Source organism: Pantherophis guttatus, chromosome 3 (genome assembly GCF_059756535.1).
Source record: "Pantherophis guttatus breed Tessera chromosome 3, ASM5975653v1, whole genome shotgun sequence".
Lineage (NCBI taxonomy): Eukaryota > Metazoa > Chordata > Lepidosauria > Squamata > Colubridae > Pantherophis > Pantherophis guttatus.
Genome location: NC_142065.1, coordinates 46,135,223 through 46,162,339, shown reverse-complemented (window position 1 = coordinate 46,162,339; position 27,117 = coordinate 46,135,223). Strand labels below are relative to the sequence as shown.

General features: G+C 38.2%; 1 protein-coding gene across 4 annotated transcripts in view; it reads left to right on the top strand.

Moving 5' to 3' along the window:
- Nucleotides 1-14,032, top strand: part of TMCC2 (transmembrane and coiled-coil domain family 2) — a 103,685-nt gene extending 89,653 nt beyond the window's left edge. For all 4 annotated transcript variants that reach the window (XM_060689752.2, XM_060689754.2, XM_034414434.3 and 1 more), the window contains 2 exons: nt 4,369-4,504; nt 7,337-14,032. In XM_060689752.2, the coding sequence (XP_060545735.1) occupies nt 4,369-4,504; nt 7,337-7,648 (448 nt within the window). In that variant the 3' untranslated portion in view covers nt 7,649-14,032. The remainder of the gene's footprint in view (nt 1-4,368; nt 4,505-7,336) is intronic.
- The last annotated feature ends 13,085 nt before the right edge of the window (nt 14,033-27,117 follow it).

Genomic DNA, 27,117 nt, shown 5'->3' with positions numbered 1-27,117 from the left:
AATAAGCAAAATAAGTAAAATAAACAATATTCTACATGTGAAAGAAGTTAGGGTAAATTTTATAGCAGGAATTATAACTTGTAGCCAATAATAGCTTAGGGTTTTATCTTCCATCTTATAGAAGAGAAATGTGGAGCTTTCTTGGCCAAGAATTGAACTTGCCTTTGGCCGATATTTTCAGACCAAAATATGGAGGAGTAAGAATAAAGAACTATCAAGAGACAAGGAGAAAACCAAAATTTATTTTACTTAAAACTACTTTAAGATGTAAAAATAATGCAACTATCGCCCACATATTTTGCCTCATTTTCCCCCTTGTTGTATTAAAATTATAATTTGGTGACAACTTTTAGAAACTTTCTAAGTGCTGTGTGCAAGACTTGGCTTGGGATGAGGGGTAGAAACTGTCTTCCACTAGCCTTATAATGAGAATAAGCAGTCATAAATAATTGTTTATTATGTTGCTGGTTCATTCTGTGTAATAGTAGGGGCAGTCTTGGAACAGAACCAGAAATAATATAAAGGCACTATTTGGACAAACTTGCAAAGTGAGCTTACTTCTAACTCATATGTTTGCACTATTAATGTCAAAACAAAAAACAAAAAACCCTTTTTGATTGAGAAACCCAAGCAGGTATACCAAAGAGAATTTGACTTCTTCTATCCAAGCAGATGGAATGTTGCTGTGTACTGCATGATTTAGATGAATTTACATTCTATGTATGCAGATTATTCTATGTTAATTGCTAAAGTAAGTCTTTGAGAAATTATTTCCTATTTGCTCAGAAAATAGTTTAGTTGCAAATGAGAAAACTGATTTAAATCAGTGATTGCAACAGACCTTTTTTTCTTTTCCTGGTGATTCAAATAAATCCATCCTGCTTGCCTAATGGTAGCTTTGAAGAACCTTTTGGAATTTCCTATATAAATTATCTTCAAGAGGATAGACACCCTATTACTGCAATTCATTTTTGTCTATTTATAATACATGAAAGGAAAGCCATTTCTGGCTCTGTACTCAATATTGGCTTTTTATCTTCCATGGATGGGAAGTTCAGAATCAAGCAAGCTTTTTTTTCTGGGCCCTAAGAGTTTTGTCAGTGAAGAAAGAATTGCATATTCAGACTTTTTTTGTGGGAAGGAGCCAATGAACCTAAATGACTGGAACGGTAGTGGGAGTCAAATCCCGTTGGTACTGGTTTGCTTGTGGGTTCGTGCATGCACGCGTGCGCAACACATCTGCACATGGGCATAAGCTTCTGCACATGTGCAGAAACGTCCAGGCGGGTAGGTGGAGCCTCCCACCACCGGCGGTACAGTTCGCCCCATTTGGGGCGAACCGGTAGCAACCCACCACTGGACTGGGCGTAGTTGCAGAAGTTGTGTTTTTCATGGCTCAATTTGAGTTGGGGAGGGAAAGTTAAGCATTGGTCTTTCATAGTCTTCGTCATTCTGGCACTCCACTATCATCATGACAGATCCACCTATGAATTATAATTGATAGGTTAATGCATAAAGCATTTTGTCAACATATATATAAATGTTCATATATATGTAGAATAACAGACACATGTTCTCTGCATACACAAAGTTTGTGGGATGCTGAAATGGCCAGATAACTGTTCTCATTGGTTATGGTTATCGATTATCGGTTATATTCTGCGTTTTTTCCCCTTTAAGCTCTGTTGGAAAAAAAAACCTGGAAAATTTCCCAAAATATTATGGAAATCAGTTATCGGTAACAGCAGGGATGGAAATAAAACTCTTTGTTCCCACAAGCAGACTTCAGAAGAGACATTCCTTCCTCCCCCGCTTCATTTGTTTTCCACTCATTTACATCTGTCCTGTTTGAAGGACTAGGAAAGACTTAACATTTAATAGGGAAAGAACCCTAAGGAGACATTAGAACTATTTTTATTTTTATAAATTTATTCATACTGCCTTTTAATTTATTTATTTGGCCTATTTATATATTCCCAGAATAGTTTGGATAATAAAATACAAGTATCAAAACAGCCTCAATATCATAAACACAACATAAAACAATAATCTGAATTAAAAATGTATCTGAAACCTTAAGAAAATAAAAAAGGTCTGTACCCACTACTGAAAAAAAAGATATAACAGATTTTAGAGAAAGAGAGAAGAGTCAGAGTCAGAGATTAGGGGGCCTGCATGAGGTCTCCCCTAATTTTATTCTCAGAATAAAACTCCATGTAGTACTGCAGTAGGTTGTGTGTGAGGGAGTGATTCAAAGTCACCTAATGAGGTGTAAGGATGAGTAGGGACTTAAGCAGGGGTGGGTTCTACTTACTTTTACTACCAGTTTGCAGTGGGACTGCGCATACGCACTTCTGCGCCTGCGCAAATCACCTATGATAACATCGTGACGGGTGGGTGGAGCCTCCCGCCAGTTTTACTACCGATTCTATAGAACCGGACCGAATCGGGAGCAACCCACCACTGGACTTAAGCCAGTCTTAGTTACTACAATATACTAGATCCTTGCCTTAGGTGTCATTAATAAGAAAACACTTTTTTTTATATATAGTGGCCACATGTCTCACCTTGTCGTGTACAGGAGACCTTTTATTGAAGAATTTATGAAGATTGTAATTTACTTTTTATTTCCAAATAAGCATATACAGGCTCAAATGATGGGAAGGTAACAGCGTTCCGTGCACCTTTGGCGTTTAGTCATGCCGGCCACATGACCACAGAGTTGTCTTCTGACAGCGCTGGCTCTTCGGCTTTGAAATAGAGATGAGCATCGCCTCCTAGAGTCGGGAACGACTAGCACATATGTGCGAGGGGAACCTTTACCTTTACCTTATAGTTTTAAATTGTGTACCACTATCATACCATCATAGAAGTTCTTGGGGGAAGGGGTTATAGCTAGCAAGAAGCAAGCAAGCAAATAGTTTCCCTTTCCCACTTTCAATATTTTGGAGAAAAGGAACTTGAATATACGAATTGGGAAGTCCATGTTTATAACTGCTGTACATAATACTAAACAATTATATAACAATTATAATACTAAACAATAATTATAAACAATTATAGCTCATCAGATATACAGAGATCAGGTATGCTTTTCTATGTGGTGTTAATTTACTCTTGAGTTACCTAACATAACCATCTCATTTTCATTTGCTGAAGAGAAACGTGATGACTCTAGTTATTGAGATTTGCTACTTTGAGGGTGATGGGCCAGGTATAGGATTGGGCCAAGAAAGAGTAAAGTAGAAAAAGCATTACTGAAAAGAAGTGGAAAGGCAATTGAAAACCATATTTTCTCTACTTACAGCTTTGGGATCTACTTTAAAGGCTATCACACTGATAAAGTCTACTAAATCTACATTATTAAGTAGAGGCTGTAAGCAAATACCTCTCCTCATCTATGTATTTCATTGCGTAATGACAGATATGATCATTATTTTTAAGGCCCTTAGTGATTTGGAGTTCTTATCTAATAAATCAACTTTTTGTGATCAAAACTGCGACCTCAACACAGACAATCAGAGAATGCCGCTTGGAATCCCAACCACACCCAGGGTGTGGGCTCTTGAAAAAGAGCCCAAATAATGGGTTCCCTTCCTATGGAACAGGTTGCTTCGTGAAGGGTCATATGGCTTTAAATACTTGTCCGTCCCTTTCCAGAGAGACTTTCATTGTTGATTCTGGAGCAATCAATGCAAATGTTATTATAGTTACCTCTTGTTTATATGTCATATTGGAATGCCTTATTTGGCCAAGTGTGATTAGACACACAAGGAATTCGTCTTTGGTGCAGAAGCTCTCAGTGTACATGTAAGCAACAAAGTAATACTAATCATAATGATACCAATAAGAGGAGATAGTAGAGAAGATGGGGAGGATAATAATAACACCACAACCATACAACACAGTAAATATACTTAGACATAAGACAGTACTGTGGGAATTAGGTGTTCAGCAGAGTGATGGCATGAGGGAAGAAACTATCCCTATGTCTAATTGTTTTGGCATGCAATGTCCTATAGCAGTGTCCTAAGGGGAGGAATTGAGACGGTTTATGTCCAGGACGTGAGGGGTCATACATGCAAACACGCATATACATATTTTGAAGCATATATATCACACTGGTTTTCCATGATTAGTTCATAGGCTTGTTTCTATCAACTCCTGAGAAATTGCTGGGAATTTTATAGCAGGATCTTATGCATAAGTATTAGAAGGCAAATCTCCCTTAAATAAGGAAGGCTTACTTTCAAATAAGTAAAATTGAGATGTTACCAGTAATCTCAAAATGATGCAGGTATGCATAAAGCTTTCCTCTTCTTTAAGCTAGCCATTGGTTGAATGTTTTCTCTTATTTCCATTATTCAGATATGAACGCTTGGAAGAGCAGCTCAATGACCTGACTGAACTTCATCAGAATGAGATGACCAATTTGAAGCAGGAACTGGCCAGCATGGAAGAGAAGGTGGCTTACCAGTCCTACGAAAGGGCCAGGGATATTCAGGTACAGACTTACAAGGAGTGCTTATGCAGTTGGTCCAACAACCAGTTCTACACACACACAGGCATAATTCGGTGTGAATTAACTGCAACATGTCCTCTGACCTTTTCAAAAGTTTATGGTATACTATACAAATCTCAGGTGGCATGCTACATAGGCAGCACTTGCAACCAAGTCTTTTGACTGAAACTCTGACAAATACCCTCAAGGAGTTTTCTGAATATGGTTGTCTGGAGATGAAAAAGATAAATGGTCTGAAAAAAAAAATCTTTATCCCAGGAAAAAATGAATTAGACCAAATCTTCTCAAACTTGTCAACTTTGAGATGTGTGGATCTTAAACTTCCAGAATTCCACAGCCAGCATGCCAGGTTCGAGAAACACTGAATTGGACCTACATTTAAAGAACAAATGTGGTTTTTTTGTAGGATTTAACTTTATTTTATTACTCGCCAATGAATTACCTTCTTTTGCCAGGTTGTGGAAAGGTCATAACTCAGAGGAAAAGCAAACAATCCCAGTTGAATTCCTGGCATCTCCAAACTGGGAAAAAGTCCTGGGTGAGATCCTCAGGAGTCATGGCATGTAATACTGAGCTGATAATATTGATGAGCCACTATCTGGCTCAGTATAAGGCCTCTTCCTCCTGCTTTCCATACCGCTTCTCATGATCTTTATATGTTAGGAGAAAAAAATGTTGCTGTGAAAATTTTTAAAAGATGGGGGAAGGGAAAGAGCAAATAGGAGCTTACTTCATTATCCCATGGTAGAAACTGAAGTAGGGTTGTCAAACTTCCGGCCTGCAGGCCGGATGCATCATGTGCTGGCCACGCCCACACTCGGTTTAGCAAAGGGGAGAAAACTCCCGATACATCACGTGACACCACCATGATGATGTGACTTTGACACCCCTGAACTAAAGCAAAAGCGTTGGTATAGTAGGTTGAAGATAATTTCAGATAGCTGTATCAACAGAGGAAAATACTTGTTGGGTTGAAATTAGAGATACTTGGAATTCTCTGAGCTTGATTGTTTTCTTGCAAATGTTTCATTAACCAAATTAAGTAACATCATCAGTGCAGTGATAATGATATAGTGTTAATATTCCATTCCTCTTTTCTCTGTATTGTGCTTCACTGAACTTTGCTGCTGCTCTCTTTCTGTGTAAATAATATACTGTATAATCTGATGTATAAAAATGTTTCCCTTCTTTCTTTGTAAATTATATAAAGTTGCATGGAATTGAGAATTATATTCCCGATATGTGTTGTTCTGCCCCCACATGGCAATTCAAGGAACATCTCAATCTGATCAAAATACTTCAAACAAAATAAATAAGTAAAAGAACAGACATATTGAAGGAGATAGTGCATGTTTCATGGACGAAAGCCACTATTTTTTTCTCATATATATTTTTTTAAAAAAAGATTCATCAGTATTTTTAAGAAAGTGCATCTTCTTTAAAATATTTTAAAGGAAGTACATCTTCTTTACATTGCTGTGGGATATTACCATCCTATTACTCCGATTCAGCAGCAGTTCTGGGGAGGTTTTTTCATGCATGCATGGGCACGTTCAGAGAATCAGGGAAAATTTACACAAGTCTTTGAGGGATGCAGCTGCCTTAGCCTTTCAAACTGTGGTTTTAGAGGGCCTCCCTGAATGCTGAACACAGCCATGTCAAGTATCTTCCACAAGTTACTCTAATCTTTTTCCATCCTCTCATGTACTAATCAAAAATTTGAAAAAGAAATCTCATTGTTCAGACGACTGAGACAGTTGCTTCCATCTGATATGAAATATTGATAAGAGAAGGAATCCTGGGAAGGCAATGGAACATGCTCTGAGTGTCTCTAAGCAATCCTGTTATATGTATTGTAGAACCTTGCACGGCAGTAACTTCAGTGCCACTGTAGTGAACAGCAGCAACATTCACCATAAGGAAACCCTCTCTCTTCACTAAACCATCTAAAAATATATATTTGTTACATGCACTTCTTACACTTGCACAAGGCTTGTGGTAGTTTCCTGTCCATATTATCACCTGTCCACTGGTGATGCAGCTCATGTTCAAGTTACATATTAGTATTATCTTCAATTGTGGAAATTCTTAATGTGATTAAAGAAGTCACTGTGGGTCACATTAGACAATCACAATAGAAGCAGGGGTGAAATCCAGCAGGTTCTGACAGGTTCTGGAGAACCGGTAGCGGAAATTTTGAGCAGTTCGGAGAACCGATAGTGGAAATTTTGAGTAGTTCGGAGAACTGGCAAATGCCACCTCTGGCTAGCCCCAGAATGGGGAGGGAATGGGGATTTTGCAATATCCTTCCCCCAGGAGTGGGGAGGGAATGGGGATTTTGCAATATCCTTCCCCTAGGAGTGGGGTGGGAATGGAGATTTTGCAGTATCCTTCCCCTGCCACGCTCACCAAGCCACAGCCACCAAGCCATGCCCACAGAATCGGTAGTAAAAAAATTTGGATTTCACCACTGAATAGAAGATATCACAATATTATAACCATGGAATTTATATACACTTTCATGGTGCCAGAACGTTGTGAAATTTGTTGGCTTTCTTCGAAGGAGATGCACTATCAATAGAAAGTTGATTTATGCTAGACTAGACAATGGATGCATTTATCTTAGTATTGACTCTTCTGTGTTATAGAGCCTTTCCATAGGCCCAATTACAAATTTACTTGCTATTGAGTCACCATAACTAGATACTATGAACTGAATATAATGATCATTTTACTATAGCTAGGTAAAATAAGCATGCAAAGTTATTGCTTAGTTATCAATTCACTTTGATTCCTTCTTTGTTTTTTCCACAGGAAGCTGTGGAGTCCTGCCTGACTCGGGTCACCAAGCTAGAACTGCAGCAGCAGCAACAGCAAGTGGTGCAACTAGAAGGAGTGGAAAACGCCAATGCCCGTGCTCTATTGGGAAAATTCATCAATGTCATCTTGGCCTTAATGGCCGTGCTGCTGGTCTTTGTCTCCACCATTGCTAGTTTCATCACTCCAATGGTGAAGACCCGCATGCGTCTCCTGAGCACTACCTTACTACTGCTTTTTGTCTTCCTCCTCTGGAAGCACTGGGACTCCATCACTTATCTCCTGGAACATGTGTTGCTGCCTAGCTGATTTTCTTGGCAGCCAGTTGCTGCGGCTAGAGGCAATTCATTTCTTGTAGAAAGGAAGTAAAACTGAGGCAACTTCCAGTTGGTTTTATGTCCATTTGGAGTGTGCAATTCTCACTTGCTTCCTCTTCAGAGCCTTTTGTTGTTGTGTCCAACATTGTCTCAGCAGTAGGGAGAGTAATTACAGTGGAGCTTATGAAAGGCTTACTGTGTCACACCTCTCCTCTGGAATGCCCTTGCAAGGCAGAATAGGAAGACAAATAACCCCCATAAAGAGATCAATCTTTCCGGTTTTATCCATTCCTTAAATAAGATAAAGGGATGATGATGATGAGGGCAGTAATTTATGTACAATCAAAATGGTCTTCTCTAAAAAGCAGTTGTGTAGTTATGGATTTTCTTCTATGTTGGAGAGAAGTGATGGAACATTTATCAGTGTAGTAATATATGAAGACAAAGACAAAGATTCGACACTGAACTTTTTCTTTTTATAACTCATGAAGATGAAAACAATCCAAGAATTAAATTGTGCATACAACAGAAGATAATTCAGGTGACAACATGGAGCTTACTTTCCCTTCCCATAGGACAACTGAAATTTCCAGATATTTAGCTGGACTGCTTCATGTCATGGATTTATTGTCCTTGTGCGTTGGTTTATGAACTAATGACAACAGGATCTGAGGAGAAAGCATTGAGCCTTCTGAACCAACTGTTTTGGTTGGCTTTGTTTTCACTTGTTTTCCTTTTTGATATTTCCATGGACTTTAGAAATACTTATAATCTTTACAGTGTGTGTGCGCGTGTGTGTGTAAGTGTGCATGTGTTAATTTATTGATTTCAGAATTTTTTTTTTTAAAACCAAGCATTAGTAAGCAGTCACCTGCCTTCACTTGATGGAGGGCTTTAACGTGCTCTAATAGCAATAAACCCTCAGTCTGCACAAAATGAATGAGCCACCACTTGAATTCGACAGTGTTCATTAATTAGGAGGAGTAGATAATTTGTCCAACTGTCACTGGAGACTTTGGAGAAATCATACCCTTTGATAGACATTTTCTCATGAAAGGATAAGCATCTGATATGCATCATCTGGTCCTGGGATATTCCTCTGGTACTTATTTGAAGATAGCAATTGTTGCAACTCATTTGATGCCATTTTTTTTTCAGCTGAAACTATCAGATCATGGCATATTGTAAGTTGAAAGCTTAAATTGTATTGATTTGACTAGGGAGTTTATGTCAGATGATATTTTAGCATCTGTTCATATTCTGCTGAGATATACTTGCTCTTCTGGGCAACAGAGAGACTTAATTGCATGTTAGGATTAAAGGGCTGGAATCTAAATATCTAACAGAATGAAATGGGAGAGTCCTGAGATAGTGGAGAACGGACTCATGGCATGGCTATCCTCATTCTCTTTTACCACTTTATTCTGTTGCATGTGTAGATATTGTTTGAAAACTATAGGTGTTTATTTTGCACTTACAAGAACTTTGAACAGCCCTTGTTATAGATAGGAAAAGAAAAGATAGTGCTGACAGCTATGAGGATCTGCTCATCTACAAGTGAGCAAGGTAGAAGGAGTTATTTTCTGTGTAACACAGGAAATTATGAACGTTTAATTTTTGCAGTAGTTGCTTCCATTCCCCAGCATCAAGACAACCAATAAGGATGCATCTGTTTGACTTCATTCTCCTTAGGACTACGAAAGGCTGAATAACTTCACCTTGTCAAAACAATGATTTTATTCTCTCTTCACTGGTCTTCTCTCCTGTAACCATACTGCACATTTGCTCTTTATTACACAAAACATTCCTGGGTTCTTTTTGGTAAAATAATATCTACAGGGAATAATTTTAGGCAAAATAACAGTCAGCCTGGTTCAGCTCTGAGCACCTCTGTTTTACTCACTGCTAGCACTTAGAAATGGGAAAATGGTTCTAGTTAAAGCAGCTGAGACCAAAACATGGGCCTACATGTTTGAATAGCGTCATGGAATTTTGGCCTGAGGCTGATTTTTTTCCCTGTAGAGGCCTAACTCTTGATTTTTCCTAAGTACTATGTTTTTCTAAAGACAAAATTCCCTCAAATGTAAGCATCGTTCTGCCCTTAATAAGCCCTGGAAATGTGAAGAACCCAACCTTCATTTAGGCATCTGCTTGATTTGTATATTTTCTTGAAAAAGTCTGGAAACCAGTCTTTATCATCGGTTACAGAAAGATCTGATTTTATATTGTAATTTGAATGGGTAACATATTAAATGATGTTAAGATGAATGCTGAATGAGGTAGAAAGGAGATGTTGGTTGCAAGGAAAGTGCTGTCCTGGAAGATAAAATTAAAAAAAATGTTGGCCACTATCTGTGGTGAAAGCGTAATTGTGCAGGATTGGATCTTTCATCTATTATGGTTCTTATTTTGCACTGTTCCTGACTTCTCCCTGTCAGTAAATGACAGTAGGAATCGGAAAGCAAAGTGGCTTTATTAAAGAAAGTTTGTGGTGCTGTTCCTAGGTGCTGTTCCTTGCTTTCAACAGCAATAGGAGAGTATAATTATTTGGAATGTTTGTCTCTTACTTCTATTCCCCATTCCATTCTTTTCCCCCCTCCTCTAGTGAGCTATTGCAGGGGTCTCCAACCTTGTGGATTTCAACTCAAAGAATTTCTGTGAGAAAGTCTGTGAGTTGAAGTCCGTAAGTCTTAAAGTTGCCAAGGTTGAAGACCCCTTCAACCTGATCTATTGGCCTGTAAATGCCATTGTACACGTTAGAAGGTATATATTTTGATTGGAATGTTTGAAATGATAAGTTTAAGTATAAATTGATGGGAGAAAAGCTGGTGATTGGGAGGGGAGGGAAGCAAACAGTCGATTGCCATAATTCTTTGTGGCCTTAGATTGCATTTAGCATCCCAAATTCAGCTGATTCAGAGTACTGTTCCCCCCGCCCTTCGCTCCCTAGGTGTGGCATTGGCCACATACTGAGTTTCCTGAAAGCATAAATTTCTGCCTCTTTAGGATAAATCTGTGCATGCTATAAAAATGATTCAGAAGGACTGCTTTGGGCCTCAGGCAAGCACAACACTTCTTCTCTGTTCATTAAAATAGCCCCCCTTTGCAGGCTTCCGCACAAACCTGAAGAAAAGAGGCAGCTCCTTCAGTCACCCCATAAATGGGATGAATTCACTCCTTGAAGCTGCTTTTAGGCATAGGAGAAACTGCTGTGTTCCCAGGAGATCTGCTCTCCCTCTGAATATTTTTGAATCATACTATACCTTAGTTTAGGATTCCTATCACGCCATCAGTTATACCATTATATATTTAAATATATGTATGGAGGATTCTCATGATACTCTATGTTAAAGTCTAAACCTCACCCTCAGGCATAGTCCTTTTCTGAAAAGAACTATGAATGTTTGACTGTATTTATTATGTATGCTTGAATCTTTCCCACCCACTCCCCTAGCCCTATACTATAATATTATATTTCTTTTTCACTAGGAGCCCTAGGCAAGCCCTGCAGGTTTGAATTGATTTACTGTGCTTTTTCATTTACTTTTTTTTTTCCAAATAAAATGAGATTCAAAACTTTGGCATAAGAAAAGTGCTTCATTAAGCCTGTTAGTACCATTATTCACAAGGAAAGAAATACACAGCAATTTACTGAATGGGGAAAAATGTTAGCCACAAACTTTTAGAACAGAGGTATCCAAACTTGGCAGCTTTAAGACTTGTGGCTGAGGAATTCTGGGAGTTGAAGTCCACAAATCTTAAAGTTTGGAGACCTCTGTTTTAGAACAGAGTTTCTTAAACCTGGAGATGTGTGGATTTCACCTCCTGAAATTTTCCAGCCGGTATGTTATGACCAGTTATCCTTAACTTGGGGAAAGATTTAACTTTCCCCAGGCTGAGGATAGCTGAGCTTTAACATACCGGCTATTAGATATTTTGCTGGTTCCCAAGTGCCCTTATTTATCCAGATTTTGCCATGTTGGGCAACCTATTAGCTTCAGCCTGAAACTCCATATCCCTTATTTTTTTGAATGAGCATTTGTTTGGGATTCTGGAAGATATGATTCTTGTCTGGCAGACAATCTGTTTTCTGCAGAAAAACCATGTTTGCTGAAAAATATTCAGAAGGCCCAGAATGGCCAAACCAAATTTCTAGTGAATCCCAGAAGACCAGACCCTCAGTCTTTGCACAAGACTTCATCCTTCTGCAGAATTAGCTAAATCAGGAGTTGGTATTTACAATGGATTAATTTGCTTAAAGAAAGTTTTCCCTTACAGAGAAAAGATGGAACTGTTGTGGTAAAATTTGGCTCAGACCTGCTTGCTGAGAAGTGAATGTGGAATAACAAATCTGTGGAAGGAATGCACAGAAGATGACGGACTGCAATTATCAGAACAAGAACTGATAGATAGAATTTGTAACGAAGCAGATTTTGGATAAACATCAGGAAAGAATGCCTTGTAGTGAGAGCTATTCAGTCGTAGAATGGCTGCCATAGAAGTGGCAGCTGCTTCTTTGCCGCTGGTCTTTCAGCAATGGTTGAACAGCAATGGGTCAGGGGCACTATAGCTGTATTGCAGATCCTCTATTAGGCAGGCAATTAAATTATCTCCAGTGCCACTTCCAACTCAATAATTCTATTATTTAAGAAGAGCTACTGCTGAAGGTTCCATGAAGGGTTATATTTTTAAAAAGTGGGACAACCCAGTTTAAGAGAGGCTCATTTCTACTCAGTCCGTTTCTGAGTATAAATCTGCACTCATCCACCTTTTGTGTTCACCTGCCTATGATTTGACTCTGAATATTTATTCAAATCTCACCAGGCTCAAGGTTGACTCAGCCTTCCATCCTTTCTAAGATAGGTAAAATGAGGACCCAGATTATGGGGGCAATAAGCTGACTTTGTATAAATATACAAAAGTATGAAGGCTATTGCTTAATGCATTGTAAGCCACCCTGAGACTCCGGAGAAGGGCGGCATATAAATCAAATAAAAAAAAAAAAGAGAGAGAGAGACTCTCTTTGCATCTTCCACCAAATAATATTGACTATTAATTCTCTTCCTGCTCCATGTATACTTTCAATTCTTTATTTAAGATTTTTATATATAGAATTCTGGTATGTAGGCAGTGAATCCCTTTCATCATTCCTACCTACAAATGATCCTTTACTCAATATTAGGTTAAATATGATGGCATAGGTGAATGGAAGAAGGTCAGACTCCTGCAAGAAGTCTCAAATGCTGGATTTAGTACGAGCAATCTGCTACCAGAAGCATTTTGTCTATTTATAAAGCCCCAGAAAATGATAGGCCCTGCTAATCTAAGGCTGGAGTTCACTCACTGCATTTGAAACTAGCTGAGACACTATATCAGAGTGAAATTCAAACCCAAAGAGCAAAACAATTTGCACATTAATGATTCAAAGAGAATTAGAGCTTTGCTGTTGAAAGTACTTAATACCACTATCTTTGTAGGAGACTTCAGAATGGACAATAAACATTCCCTTTGTTTCCCAAGGATCAATCCAACATTTTCAGTCAATGTACAGAGACAGAAGGCTCAAAGGCAACTTGAAGCATAAAGTGTAGGAATTGCATCTTGCAATCAATGAGAGATAATGTCTTCAGTATAGTGGACCATTATAGAAGAAACTAAAATTTGGGCCCATATATTTTCCAGATCCTCGGTTCCAGCTTAAAAGGAAGGCAGACACACAAGAGCAGTGCCAACCTCCCACCTAGAATTAAAAGAACAATAGAGTTTGAGTTACACTAATTGTTACCACACATCAGTCTTCATTAAAGAGGTTCTCAGCAGTTCTATTCCTTGGGGAGAAAACCTCTTTCCTCACATGGGTATTGACTGGAATTGCATGAAGGTATTTGGATTTGTAGCCCATGTTGTCTTTGGGATGGCAATATATATTAGAGCGAAGGATACGGATCAGTAAAATATGAAAGGTGACTGCACAGACTAAAAATATCTCAATTGCCATCAATACTACCTTTAGTTCCTATCACTGATAGCTAGATTTATCAAGGTTTAATTTATTAAGGCAATGGCAAACAACTAAAAACATTGAGTCAGGTAGAGGCCTTGTATTGTTTTTGGGATTCTCCGTGTGAATTAGCTGCAAAAGGATTCGTTTATACATCAAAATAAATACTTGAAGTTTTGTCCTGGCTCTAAATGGGAGAAAGTCAGATTAAGCCAAGATTATCTGGATTATGATTCACCTTGTCATCAGTCAGAAGGATTTACTGTTCTGCTTAAGCTTTCACATCTAATCCACTTTCAAGGACAACTTTGGTGTACACATATCGCGAGTACAATCACAAACCTGAATAATAAAGACAAATGTGCTATCTTCAAAGCATTTGTGTTTGTATGTATTTATTTATTCCTGGGCAGTTTCTCCAGTCAATATCCACTCTAAATAGTTTATATATCTAATATCCATAAATAAGACTAGAAGGTACTAGAAATCATTACAATCATTACATAACAAATCATTACAAAGAATATTAAAGGACCAAAGAATATTAAAATCCTGTCAAACAAGTACTTTGCTCTAAAAAGAAGCAATGCCATTATCCTGTATATTCCCTCAAAGCCTGTTGAAAAGTCAGATTTTAGTTGACTGATTGACCGATCAACAAATCAGTGTTGACACTTAGCAATCACATTGATTGATCCTTGCCTTGTTGTTCTGTCTCCAAATTGCTCCTTTAGGTCTTTCATCAGCGTGTGCACATCACCACTGCAACCAAGTCCGTCCAGTGTGCTGCTTCTCAACACTTCTCTTTTCCTCCACCTATCCCAGCATCAGAACCTTGTCCAGGAAGCTGGCCCTTCAAGTGTGTTTGAAGTAGGACAATTTGAGCCTGGTCAATTTGAGCCTGTAGTGAGAACTCTGGGTTGATTTAGGGAATGGCCCATTTATTTGTTTTCTTAGCTGTCCACAGTATTTTCAAGATTGTTCTCCAACACCAAGGTTCAAAAGTGTCAATGCTCTTCTTATTTTGCTTTTTCACAGCCCCAAGTTTCTCTTCCATAGAATGTCACAGGAAATACCATGGCTGTTGCACTATTCTGATCTTTGTAGGTATAGAGACACCACAGCAACGTTTCCAAGGCTTTCATGGCTCTGTTACCAAACCTTAGACTGTGGTGTTTTTCTTGACTGCTTGTTCCTTTACTGTTGAAGGTTGGTCCTAAAATGCAGAATTTATCACTTCCATATCTTAATTCTCAGTTCTAAGGTTGCTTGTTGTATGTTGTCATTAATTTGGTCTTCTTCATATATAATTTTATTCTCAACATTTTCACTGTACTCCTTGACTTTTATTACTAAAGCTTGCAGATCCTTTGCATTGTAAGCTGCCTGGTGTGACTGAGAGTGAGTTGGGGAGCCATAAAAATGTTCATAAATAAATAAATTTTGGACCATCAGAGTAATGTCATCAGCATAGCATAAGTTATTGATATTTTCTCCTTATTTATTGTTGAATAAATAAGCCAGAGGTATCAAACTCAAGGCCTGCGGGCCAAATCTGGCCCGCAGGGTTTTAGATCTGGCCCGTGGGGCCACCCTGGAAACAGTGAAGGACTGGCCCACAGTGCCTCTGCCAGTGAAAATGGAAGTCAGGGAGCTCCTTTTCAGTGGCAGAGGGCTGCAGGAAGCTGTCGTGACTGAAAACAGAGCTCAGGCGGGCCACACATAGCCTCCACAAACTCCGTTTTTGCTGGCAGAGGGCTGCAGGAGGCCATTGTAGCAGAAAACGGAGCCTCGATGAGTGACATCGACCTGACCATGCCCATGCTGCCCATGCCCACCTCGGCCATGCCCACCTCCCCCCCCCAAGATCAAACACAACTTGATGCAGCCCTCAATGAAATTGAGTTTGACACTCCTGAAGTAAGGGAACAATATACAATCCTTTTGCATTCCTTTGCCAACCTGGAGCCAGTCTGTTTTGCCATGTTCTGCCCATAGTGTGGCTTCCTTACCTGTATAAGTGTTTCTCATAAGGACAATGAGATGTTCTGGGATTCTCATATTTGTAAGCACCTTCCACATCTTCAGGTGAACACAATCAAAAGCCTTCAATGAAACCTATAGTGATTTCTTTTTTGTATTCTTTAGCTTTCAGGATTATCCAGCATGCTTTAGAAGTAATGTCTTGTGTTTCTTTGCCTTTCTAAAGCCAGCCTGAACATCTGGCATCTCTTTTATCATGCAAGGATCTAATCTGCATTGGATGATCCCATGCATTATTTTGCTAGCATGTAAAGTTAAGGACTCTGTATAATAGTTTGCACACTGTTGAATCCCCCTTTTGAGTAGAGTATTGGAATGTAGATTGACCTTTTCTATTCGGTTGGCCATTGTGTTGTTCTCCAGATTGGCTGATGTAGTTTAGTTAGAACCTTTACTGATTCTTCTTCCCTTACTTGCAATATTTCTATGGATTTTTCATCAGTTCCTGTAGCCTTCTGGCTTTACAACTGGACTGGACTGGACTTAACTTCATTTTTGATACTAGAGGTTCTTGTAAATAGGAAATATTTTCTATAGTATCTTGGATGTCCAGATGTTAATGCCTGTCTTAAATCCCAGTAGAATTGAGACCACCTGGATCTGAAGAGGAATGCAATTCTAAAGAGCTAACCTCCATGGTCCTTTTCCCAGAAGAGTCCCAGAGAGAGTCCACTTTTCCTGATCTTCTTTGGTGGGCAAATATAAAAAGAATCAGTGGTGCAAAGTTACATAAAACAGCAAATAATGCTACGTAAGTTTTATGAATGAACTTGCCAGTTCTGACTAAAAGCTTCACTCAAAGTTTCAAATGCATTTTGGAAAGTACTGGAACTTTAACCTCAATGATGATAGGTAGCCAAATTTAGTACTTTAATAGACCACTACAGATGCAGCTTTAACCTAGTTCCATAGCCAATTATATCTGCCAAGATTTCTGTAAAGCAACCTGAGTCAAAAGAGGCTGTGAGGGTGTTCACAGGATATAGTTATAGCCCATTTGTACTGGGTTTTGTTGCATTTCTCTTTTATGAAAGAAAAGAAAGAAAGAGAGGGAGGGAGGGAGAGAGAGGGTATTTTCTTTCCTGTCCTAACTTCTTGTGCTATATCCCAAAATTCTCTTGGATAAATAAAATTCTTGGAATGCAGAGGCATTATCTGTTATGTAGACAGTTATTTTTTCAACTTTGGCAACTTTTATGATGTGTGGACTTCAAGTCCCAGATTTCCCCATTCTGCATTCCAAGAGTTAATTGACACATCTTAAAATTGCCAAAATTGAGAAATATTGATGTAGACAACCCCACTGGCAAATCTGGAAGTTCAGATGCACCTCATCCCTTTGAGACATACTCCTAAAATCAGTTCAGAAATAACCCCAGTTCATATCTGTATCTATGTAGCTATATCTTACAAATATCATCAATTCAGGTCATAATATGTATTGGTAAACAAATATGCATAATGATTAGATGTTTGAGTCAAGCTGGGGCTTCTCAGATTCAAGTCCTCATTCAGAAATGATGATTACGGTTGATTTTGAATTGGTTATCCTTAGTTTAACCTAACTCACAGAGTTATTCTGAGGATAACATTTGGAATTTAGGGAAGAGAATTATTGCTCTTGTTGGAAGACAACAATACAATATAAGCAAAATACAATTTATTGGGACCATCTGAAACAAATTCTTAGCTACTGGCTCTCCTAAAATAAAAATGGAGAATATGAACATTTTGTCCTGAGTTTGACAATGTTTTTCTCTTGCTATAACAAGTGATGAAAATAGTTTCAGGATTGTTTCTGAATTCTGGACAGGCAAGGGATACAAATAAGGAAGTTACAGAAGTTACAGACATTACATTCATGTTTCATTTTTGATGGTAGAGAACCTGAGATAGAAGTCCTGTGAGACTTCTTGATGTCCATGCTGGCCTACAATCTGAAATCTCTTAGAAGAAAAAATAAAATACAGGTACAAAGATATATTTTGGTCCTCAACTTCTGCTATCAAGAAAAGTGCAAATATTCAGGTTTCATTTCTTTGATAAGAGAAAAGACAATATTTATGTTTATTGCTGACTGGAAACACCTTATGGACTTTTTGCATAAAACAGAAAACAATGAAAGTATGACTTATGGTATTGATGAGGTAGATTGTGGAAAGAAGAGGGGTATATTGTATCCATAAAGTAAGAGGTAAATTTATAGTTACATTTATAACTGCTGTAAAGAAAATTAGAAGTTACTTCTACCTTTTTTCCATTTCTTTCTATTTTTCTTTCTTGTATTTTTAGATTCCTCTTTGATTTATTTCTCTCTCTTTTTGCACTTTATATTAGTTTATATTAGCGTGTGTGTCTCAGTGGGTGTATAATTATCTCATATAATTATTAGACATATTTACTGCAATAATGTGGTTCTTCCATCAGTATGAAAGGTACATTTTAAATAGCATATTCATTTTCATAAAAATATTAGAAAACTCATGAAATTATTTACTTCTAGACACATCTATGAAAATAGAACCACTGCCATTCATAACCTATTATATACATATGTACATGTTTGAATCATAATATTCAAAAAAGAGGAAATACTGTATGTAGTATGCATCCAGTTATCTTGGAGAAGCTTTGTGCTATGAGAAAGGGTGAGTGGTTCCTTTCTGACTTGGAAAAAATTTAACAACACAATGTTGTGTTCACACAGAACACTCAACACTTGACTTCACAGATGCATTTTCCTATTATTCTAAGTTTAATTGATTAAAATCTAAAGTAGATTTTGTGTGTGTGTGTGTGGCTCAGCCGGTTTAAAAACTCAGATCATTTTTAGTTTATGGTTCAGTATATTGTATTAACACAGAAAATAGGTTAAATATATTGGTTAAAATTGGTTAAATATAACCAAGTTAAAGAGATTTAATGCTTTACATTAAGTGCAGAATTTTCCAATTCCTTTTTTACAAGCATTTTAGGAACTTCATATTAATAAGACCAAATGCATGCTTATTTTTTTGGTAATACAACTGATAAAGACACAGTGCCAAACCTGAATATTTGCACTTTTCTTGATAGCAGGAGTTGAGGACCAAACTATATCTTCGTACCTGTGTTTTATTTTTCTTCTTTTAAGAGATTTCAGATTGCAGGCCAGCGTGGACACCAAGAAGTCTCACTGGACTTCTAAACAAGTACTATCTCAGGTTCTCCACCATCAGCACCAGAAATGAAACATGAATGGATGTCAGTAATTTCCTTAGGCGTATCTCTTGCCTCTACAGAATTGTAATGTGAGACTAACTTCATCACTTGCTATTTCTCAGCCAGTTGGAAGTAGTTACATGTGGGTCCAAGTCAAGCTGCTAACTTAAATTCATGTTGATCTTAATTTCTCCCAAAGAATCTGGTAAATTGAATGTTATATCTAATTCTGATTCCCTACAATGGTTAAAATAGAAGCAGAGTCATTCATCACTTAAAAGTTAAAATTTATTTGGAATTTGCTGCAGCATCCAAAACTTTATTTAGTAGGCTACAGTCAGTGGTGGGTTTCAAATTTTTTTACTACCGGTTCTGTGGGTGTGGCTTGGTGGGCGTGGCATGGCTTGGTGGGCATGGCAGGGAAGGATACTGTAAAATCTCCATTCCCTCCCCACTCCAGGGGAAGATTACTGCAAAATCCTCATTTCCTCCCAATCAGCTGGGACTCAGGAGGCAGAGAATAGATGGGGGTGGGGCCAGTCAGAGATGGTATTTACTGGTTCTGTGAACTACTCAAAATTTCCACTACCAGTTCTCCAGAATTGGTCAGAATCTGCTGAAACCCACCTCTGGCTACATCCAATGTTACATGAATAACTTTCTGCTGTTCTACCCTTCTAATGCACTTCCTACTTTTCCTAGATGGTTTTCCAGTTTTCTGGAACAGAATTTAGGAACACTGGGGATGGGAAATTCAATCTCTTAATTCCATGCACCTTAGTGACAGCAAGTAAAATGTCCCAAAAGGTCTCTTCATGTTCTATAGCCACCCAAAACTCATTAAAACTATTATTAGGGATAGAGAATATTTTTGTCTTTTGTCTTTCTAATAACTGTACATAAGAGAACCACTGATGACTATGTCCCTCAGCCATCAGTTCTTCACTTGACTTTAGATATCTAAGGACATTTTTAATGAAGTAACTGAACTAAAGGCAGAAAGGGGAAAAAGGAGGATTCAGCTTTCAATTTCTTATGTTTCCCACCTCTTTGGAGTAGGTGTCAAAACAGAATTGCTGTTGAGAATTTTTTTTAAAAAAAAAATAAGGGTATGCAAAATATTTGGGAGAGGTCTTCACAAATCACATTAGTTCAGACAAATGATCCCTCCTGAAAGAATTGACATGTTTCCATACTCTGGAGGAGTTAGCCTGGCTGCTTCCTTTGGGTGGTGGTCCCAACAGAAGAGGCTGGGCATACACACCTACAAACCCTTCAAACCAGCTGTGCCAGCCTTGCCAGAGCACCTGTCTGCTTCAACACTTGGAGAAGGAGAGATTTGCTTGCACAGGCATGTTTTACAAGCTGCTCATTTCAAACGCTTTGCATAGCCCCCATAGCAATGCCATTGTCATAACACAGTCTTCCTCCATAATATACTAAGCATTTTTGCAGCCTGTGCATGAGCCAGATGGTACAATTAAAGAAAAAAAAATCCAAATGTCAATGGGGTGTGGCAGCAGCAAAGTCAGGAAGTTGGGGAAGAGGAGAAAACATGGTAACCCTTGTAACTGGAAGAAATTATGTAGTTCTTGGCATATTGCAAAGACACCCACAGTAAATGAGGATGATGCTATAGCTTCCACTATCAGCTCTGGGGAAATGATCCAAGCTTCAAACTACAGAGTAGTTTTTTATCATAAAGACCTACTATCGGGAGCATTTTAAAGCATTCCATTGCAAATACAGGTGTTTTCATATTGAAAAGGAATCTTCTGGCACCTTAACAGTAAAAAAAAAAGTTCTAAAATATTTTTTTAAAAAATGTAAAATTAAAAATGTTTGTGGATCACTATGAATTGCATCAATAGTATAGATCTTGTTCCAATAGATCACTTTCCCTTACTCTGATGTCTGCTGCATAGATGAACTCTGCAGACTTGAAATTGTAAAAGAGGGCAGCATCATGGATACAAAACAGGAAAAGGACTGTTATAACTTGGAATATGGTTGTAAACTCCACTTTTTAGTAAGAGAGTCTAGACTGAGTATGGATAGTCAGTTTCACCTCATGAAACCATGTTATTCTGTGCATTTCAAAGAAAAATTGAGGCAGGGGCAATTTACCCCACGAAACAGGCCTCTGTGCATGTGCAAAAACTGTTGTTAGCAAGTGAAGTAAATCAACACAACTGATCTTCTCAATTTCTCTGGAGAGGCACTATTGTATGACTGAATCTCCCAAAAAGCACAGTGTTCACATTCATCCACTAGAGGGCGACATGATTCCAATTTTCAACAAGAAACAACTTAGAAAAGTAGACCACAACCTTTAAAAAAGGAGGAAGCATTTATTTCTTTTGTTTGAGACATAATAAGACATTATAGCTTTAATTTTTTTCAAAAAATTATAATATACCGTGTTTCACCTTCTCAATACTCAATGACACCTGGAGTCATTGGCTTTTTCTTCTCTCCTCTCCATCTCAGCATATATATGAGGAGCAAATGGCAATACTGTATATTTCTCCTCTTCCCTCTCCCTCCTTCTAGGGTTGACCAAATTAACTTCCAGCAAGTAGCTTTTACCCTTAGCAGAAAAAAAGCCACCCAGCAAATGACGGGAAATCCACTTACAGAACTGCTAATGACTTGTATCATTCATTCCTCTCATTTTTGCAAAAGGAGATACAACCATTCTCTTAGCCTTTGGCAATGAAGGAAAAGGAAGGCTCATGTATGCATTCCCCAACTCGGGTGTGTTAGACTACAGGTGCCATCATTCAGAGCCATCATGGCAATATTGACAAAAAAAGAATCAAAGAGAAAACATTCATATGCCTTAACATTTGTGATTCAACAGAGGACGTTTTATTAGGTTCTCTGGCTCAATTGGTGCAACATGATTTATCCATGATTAGCAACCGTGATTTTACCAATGATGTTTTTGTACAACCCCCTGAACCATATACTGATCACGCAGGCTGGGTTATGCTACCCATTAGGTTAAAATATGGCTACTTGATACTTTGTCCTGTAAACAAAGCTTGTTCCATACCTAAAAGTCCTTTCTCTGCTCAGCTATAAAGACACAGTCCCCTTTTCTTGCACCGCAGGCATCCCTCCAATGGGCAAACTGAAAAGCTGAGGATAAAAATTATTTGCTTGATGCATGCTGTGTGTTTAAGCCTTTTGCATGGCTTGTCTATTATAATGCAGCTTTTGGTTTTAAATTATAGAGATAGAATCCTGGATGTTATTTCTGCTTTTGTCATCACATCATGGGAAAATAAAGGAATGAATGAATGAATGAATGAACAAAATATCAGAATTCCATGTCTTCTTTTGCATTAGGTTTTCCCTTCACTCCAACAAGCATAAACATATGTTCAGTTCTGGGCCAAGTTGCTTTATAACTGGTCAGGGAATCAACAAATGGTTAGAAGGCCTTCCTATAGAGCTATTGCTATTGGGGTTGCCAGCCAGGCAAATGTTGTCCCCCCCAACCTGGATCTTCAAACTTAGTTAAACAATTCACCCTTCCAAAACCTGGTCTTGGCCCCTGGCTATTCTTCGAATGATTAAAGAATGAGAGTTAGTATGCAAACACTTGGAATGGATCTTCAATGCCATTCAGGGATTATATTACATTACAGGGAAGAAAAAAAAAAGACTTGCCCTTTCTAACTCCACAATTTGATGATTCATTAAAATAATCCTTTATAATTTATAATCCTGTTAAACAGCATCAGTCAGCGATGTCAAGATGTTTTTCTAAGAACTAGACAGAAACTAGGTCCTCCTCTTTCCTAGGGCTCTTGATTTCCGTTACCCTAGATGATTAAATGCTTGTTCCGATGAGTTCAATAGTCTCAAATTTATGTTTCGGATATATTCTCTCCATGTCGCCTTACTGCTTGGCACAATGAAAATTAACATTACAGGATATGCTACACTCCCGCAGGTACATATTATTAATATGAGCCCAAGTACCATATTAAAAGTATTCATATCAAGTTGAAAGATGTGATAGACAAATTGCAGCAATAGTTGTACCAGCTTTGTTTTAAAACATCACTTAAATGCTTCTCTCTGGGAGTAATGTAATAGATTTTGAGGAGCAAGTTCTATTCTCACCGAAGTATCCTAAATTTTATTTTATGGGTGTGAGGGTCTCTCTAGTGGAAATTTAACAGCTGTTCAACATAGACATTGCATGTGGAAGGACATTTTTAACTGACCTTTTTATTTAATATGGCCATCTGTTTCTATAGAGCTATTATACAATCAGTAAAATAATTCCAGAAAACATCTGCCTTCTATAAGACAGTCATTTTGTATTTATTCCCAGAATTTGAAGCTTCTCACCTGTTTCCAGTTTCCATACCTTCCCCTTATTTTAATTACCCATAATTTCTCATAACTTGCATGACTATATTTTATTATGTAATGAAGAAATTCCTGCCAGCATCCTTTAGTATCTGTAATTCCTTGAAGTTAGTAGCATCAAGCAAAAAAGAGAGAGAGAGAGAGATCTATTGTGGAAAACAAAATGGTGGCCATAATAGGTTTTGTGCAATACTAAGCACTAGCACTGATAAGTACAGTGGCCATACTCTTAATCTCCCCATGGTTGTTCAGGTTTTAGAAATATCAAGAAGCTTCAGGTTTGATCCTGACCTTTTCAGGAAGGGTTGGGATTTCTCTCTCTCTCTCTGAAGCCCTGATTGGAGTCCTGGTAACTGACAATGTGACATAGGGGCAGGCAATACTAGCCACCCCAAGAGGTTGATAAATCACAATTTCCAGCATCTTTCACCATGGACTGTACAGGTAATCCTCAACTTATGACCACAACTGGGCCCAAAATTTCTGTTGTTGAGACAATTGTTAAGTGAATTTTGCCCCATTTTACAACCTTTCTTGCCTCAGTTGTTAAGTGACTCGGTAAGCTAGTAACCCGGTTGCTAAGTGAATCTGGCTGCTCCCATTGACTTTGCTGGTCAGAAGGTTACAAAAGGGATCACTTGACCTTAGGACACAGCAAGAGTCATAAATATGAATCAGTTGCCAAACATTCTGAATTTTGATCACATGATCATACTGCAAAGGTCATAACTGTGAAAAACAGTCATAAGTTGCTTCTTCCAGTGTCATTGTAACTTTGAATGGTCACTAAATGAACTGTTGTAAGTGGGGGACTACCTGTATTTCCTAAAGATGCTGGAAAATGTGGTTCAGCAACATCTGGAATACTATGGGCTGGCTATGAACCAATGATCTCTTTCAATAAAGCAGCTACCAGTGAATTTTATGTCTACTTGGACCCCGTGAATTAGAAATACTTGGGGAACTGGATGTCTTGGGATATAATGGAGCCTCTAGCCCCAGTGTTCTTGTAGCACAGGTTGGGCGAGTATCAAGCTACATTGATCCCAAATGAGCTGCATCCTTAGAACAGAAGGAAAATAACATGGCAAAATATATAGTGCCTCCAAGTACTCAAGAGCTGTAATTGCAGTGATTCTAACAAAGTTAAAGAGGGCTCGCATGAGCAGCCTAATCATGATGATGATTTGGAAAAATCAATGGTGCCCTTATTTCATGCAAACACATTGGCACTCTGGAGAAATAAATTAGAATTAAAGCAGAATTAGAATGTCCAATTCAGAATTGAATAGGTTCAGCTTGTCTATACTGTTGTTGTTAGTTAGTTGCAAATTCATGTCCGACCCATCGCAACCCCATGGGCAACGTTCCTCCAGGCCTTCCTGTCCTCTACCATCCTCTTCCATCCATTTAAGCTCACGCCAACTGCTTCAGTGACTCCATCCAGCCACCTCATTCTCTGTCGTCCCTTTCTTCTTTTGCCCTCAATCTTTCCCAGCATTAGGCTCTTCTCCAGTGAGTCCTTCCTTCTCATTAGGTGGCCAAAATATTTGAGTTTCATCTTCAGGATCTGGCCTTCTAAAGAGCAGTCAGGGTGGATCTCCTCTAGGACTGACCGGTTTGATCGCCTTGCAGTTCAAGGGACTTGCAGGAGGTCCAAGGGACTCTGGCTCTAGGAAAAGAAAGTTTGTTCCAAATTCATCCTACTCAGTTTTAAGGCCTGGGCTTCATCTGAATGTGATATACCCTCTTAGTCATAACAATATCACATTTATAGGCATAACAAAAAGAAGAGGTTTCTGCTCTAGCAAAGGAAATATCTCTCAATAGACTGGAATCCCTGTGGTTTATCCTATGCATGCTTAGCTGGAATAAATCCTACTGATGTGTCATTTCTTTCTCCGCCAGTGTAGAGAAAATCTGTGTCCATTAAAAATGAATACAAAAGAAAGGTGTAAATGAAGGAAGTAAAAGGCGGTTTTAGCAAGCCATCTCATAATCAGATGTTGCCATTCACCAGAGAGCCCCATTAGTATATCCTAACTTCTCCTTTTCAAAGGAAATATTTTAGGGTTTTTAACGTATTACATAAAAGCTAATTCTTTGGGAAAAGGAACTTATTTTTCAATAGTATTTTGTCCCTTTTTTAAAAAACTGCTTTTCTTACTGAGAAATTTATGACATGGGAAGGACAAAATGTCTTGCTTCACACCCAACTTTCTTCTAGATAGATCAGTGCTGAATGTTTTGTTCTTAGTGGCATTACACAAAGGACTTTGGCTTGCATTTTTTCCCCCTCAGCTCTTCAGGTAAGCCAGAGGTTGCCTTTTGGTTTAAAAGCAACACAAAAGGTTGGCACACATTTCCTCTGTATTTGCTCACAGTGTGGCAAAACGGTAAATTCAGCAGAAACTACTGAGTAAGCAGATCCACCAGGATACAGCCTCCAAGCCTAGTTAGAAAAAGGCACAGTGGCAAGCTGATAACTCTTTGCCTTAGCCACAGAACATCAATGAATTTTATTTGTGTGAGATTGCTTGTGCCTTTGCTTAGAACAGTCACCTGAGTTAGCTCCCCATGTTTTGTTGCAATGCTTTTATGTACCAACCTTGCACCCTGAGATAAAGAAAATGTAGTTTTTCTTTCAAAAGACTATAGAAATTACTAGTTTTTCCTCATAAGCAACTGCTGTTATGGCAACATCAATTTAATTTTCTGGTGTAGACAATTTTGCAGTTCCATTTAACTATTTGGATTTTTATATCTTGATGTTTTATTTCCTTATTTTTGTTAGCTTTGGTTTATTTGTACTATTTATTTATTTATTTTAATAAGATTATACAGCTGTCCAACTTAGTGACTCGGGGCAGCTTATAAAATTAAAAGTTCACATTACATTATCCCATAGACTTCCCACTCCCACCCCATGATGGCAATCAATTGTTCCCTATTGTTGCCATACATATTTTGTATGTCCTTGCCCACATAGTTTCCAATAAGGTAGTTTGAGGATATACCAACACATCAGGAGCATTGTGAAAGAAAAGCCCTTTTGTTTGAAAGGCTGTACAGAAAAGTAGGAGCCTGAAAGACTTCCATCTACAATTACCTCTGGGATACTAATAGTGTTGTCGTTACACCATTTTGGATAATATTAAATTGCCCAAATTGGTCTTCCATGTTGCAACATATGGCCATATAAAAGCTAAACCATCAGAAAAGCTGAGAGAATTGAGATGGAAGCCTGTGTTGTTGGTTATAATTATTGAGAATACCCAATATTTGAGCCATAAGAAAAACTAATCATTAAATACTAAATAAAACTAGGCTGCTTACTGGAAGCCCTAATAATGAAGCTGAATACATAAATATGAAGGCAAGATCCTGACACTTGGACCAAATGAAGTCAATTGAAAAGAAGGTGAAAAGAAGGTGGGTTTCAAAGAGCTCAGAGAACTGATCAGTGATACAACTTTGGCAGAATGTTTATCTACCAGGCTCCCCAAAATCAGAAGAAACTTTATGAATAAACAAAATCAAATCTGATAATCGATATCCAACACTATTAATGTTACATATCTTCCTATAATTAGGGGTGTTCCAGGTCCCTTTCCTTAATTATTGTCATGCGGTGAAACCCAGATCTCCACAGCAGCCCCTACCCTTTGAAAAAGCTTTGAAGAGCTGGCTCTTCTCGCAACCATTGGGCTTGCAGAGGTCTTCAAACTTGGCAGCTTTAAGACTTGTGGACTTCAACTCCCAGAATCTTCCAGCCAGCTATGCTGGCTGGAAGATTCTGGGAGTTGAAGTCCACAAGTCTTAAAGCT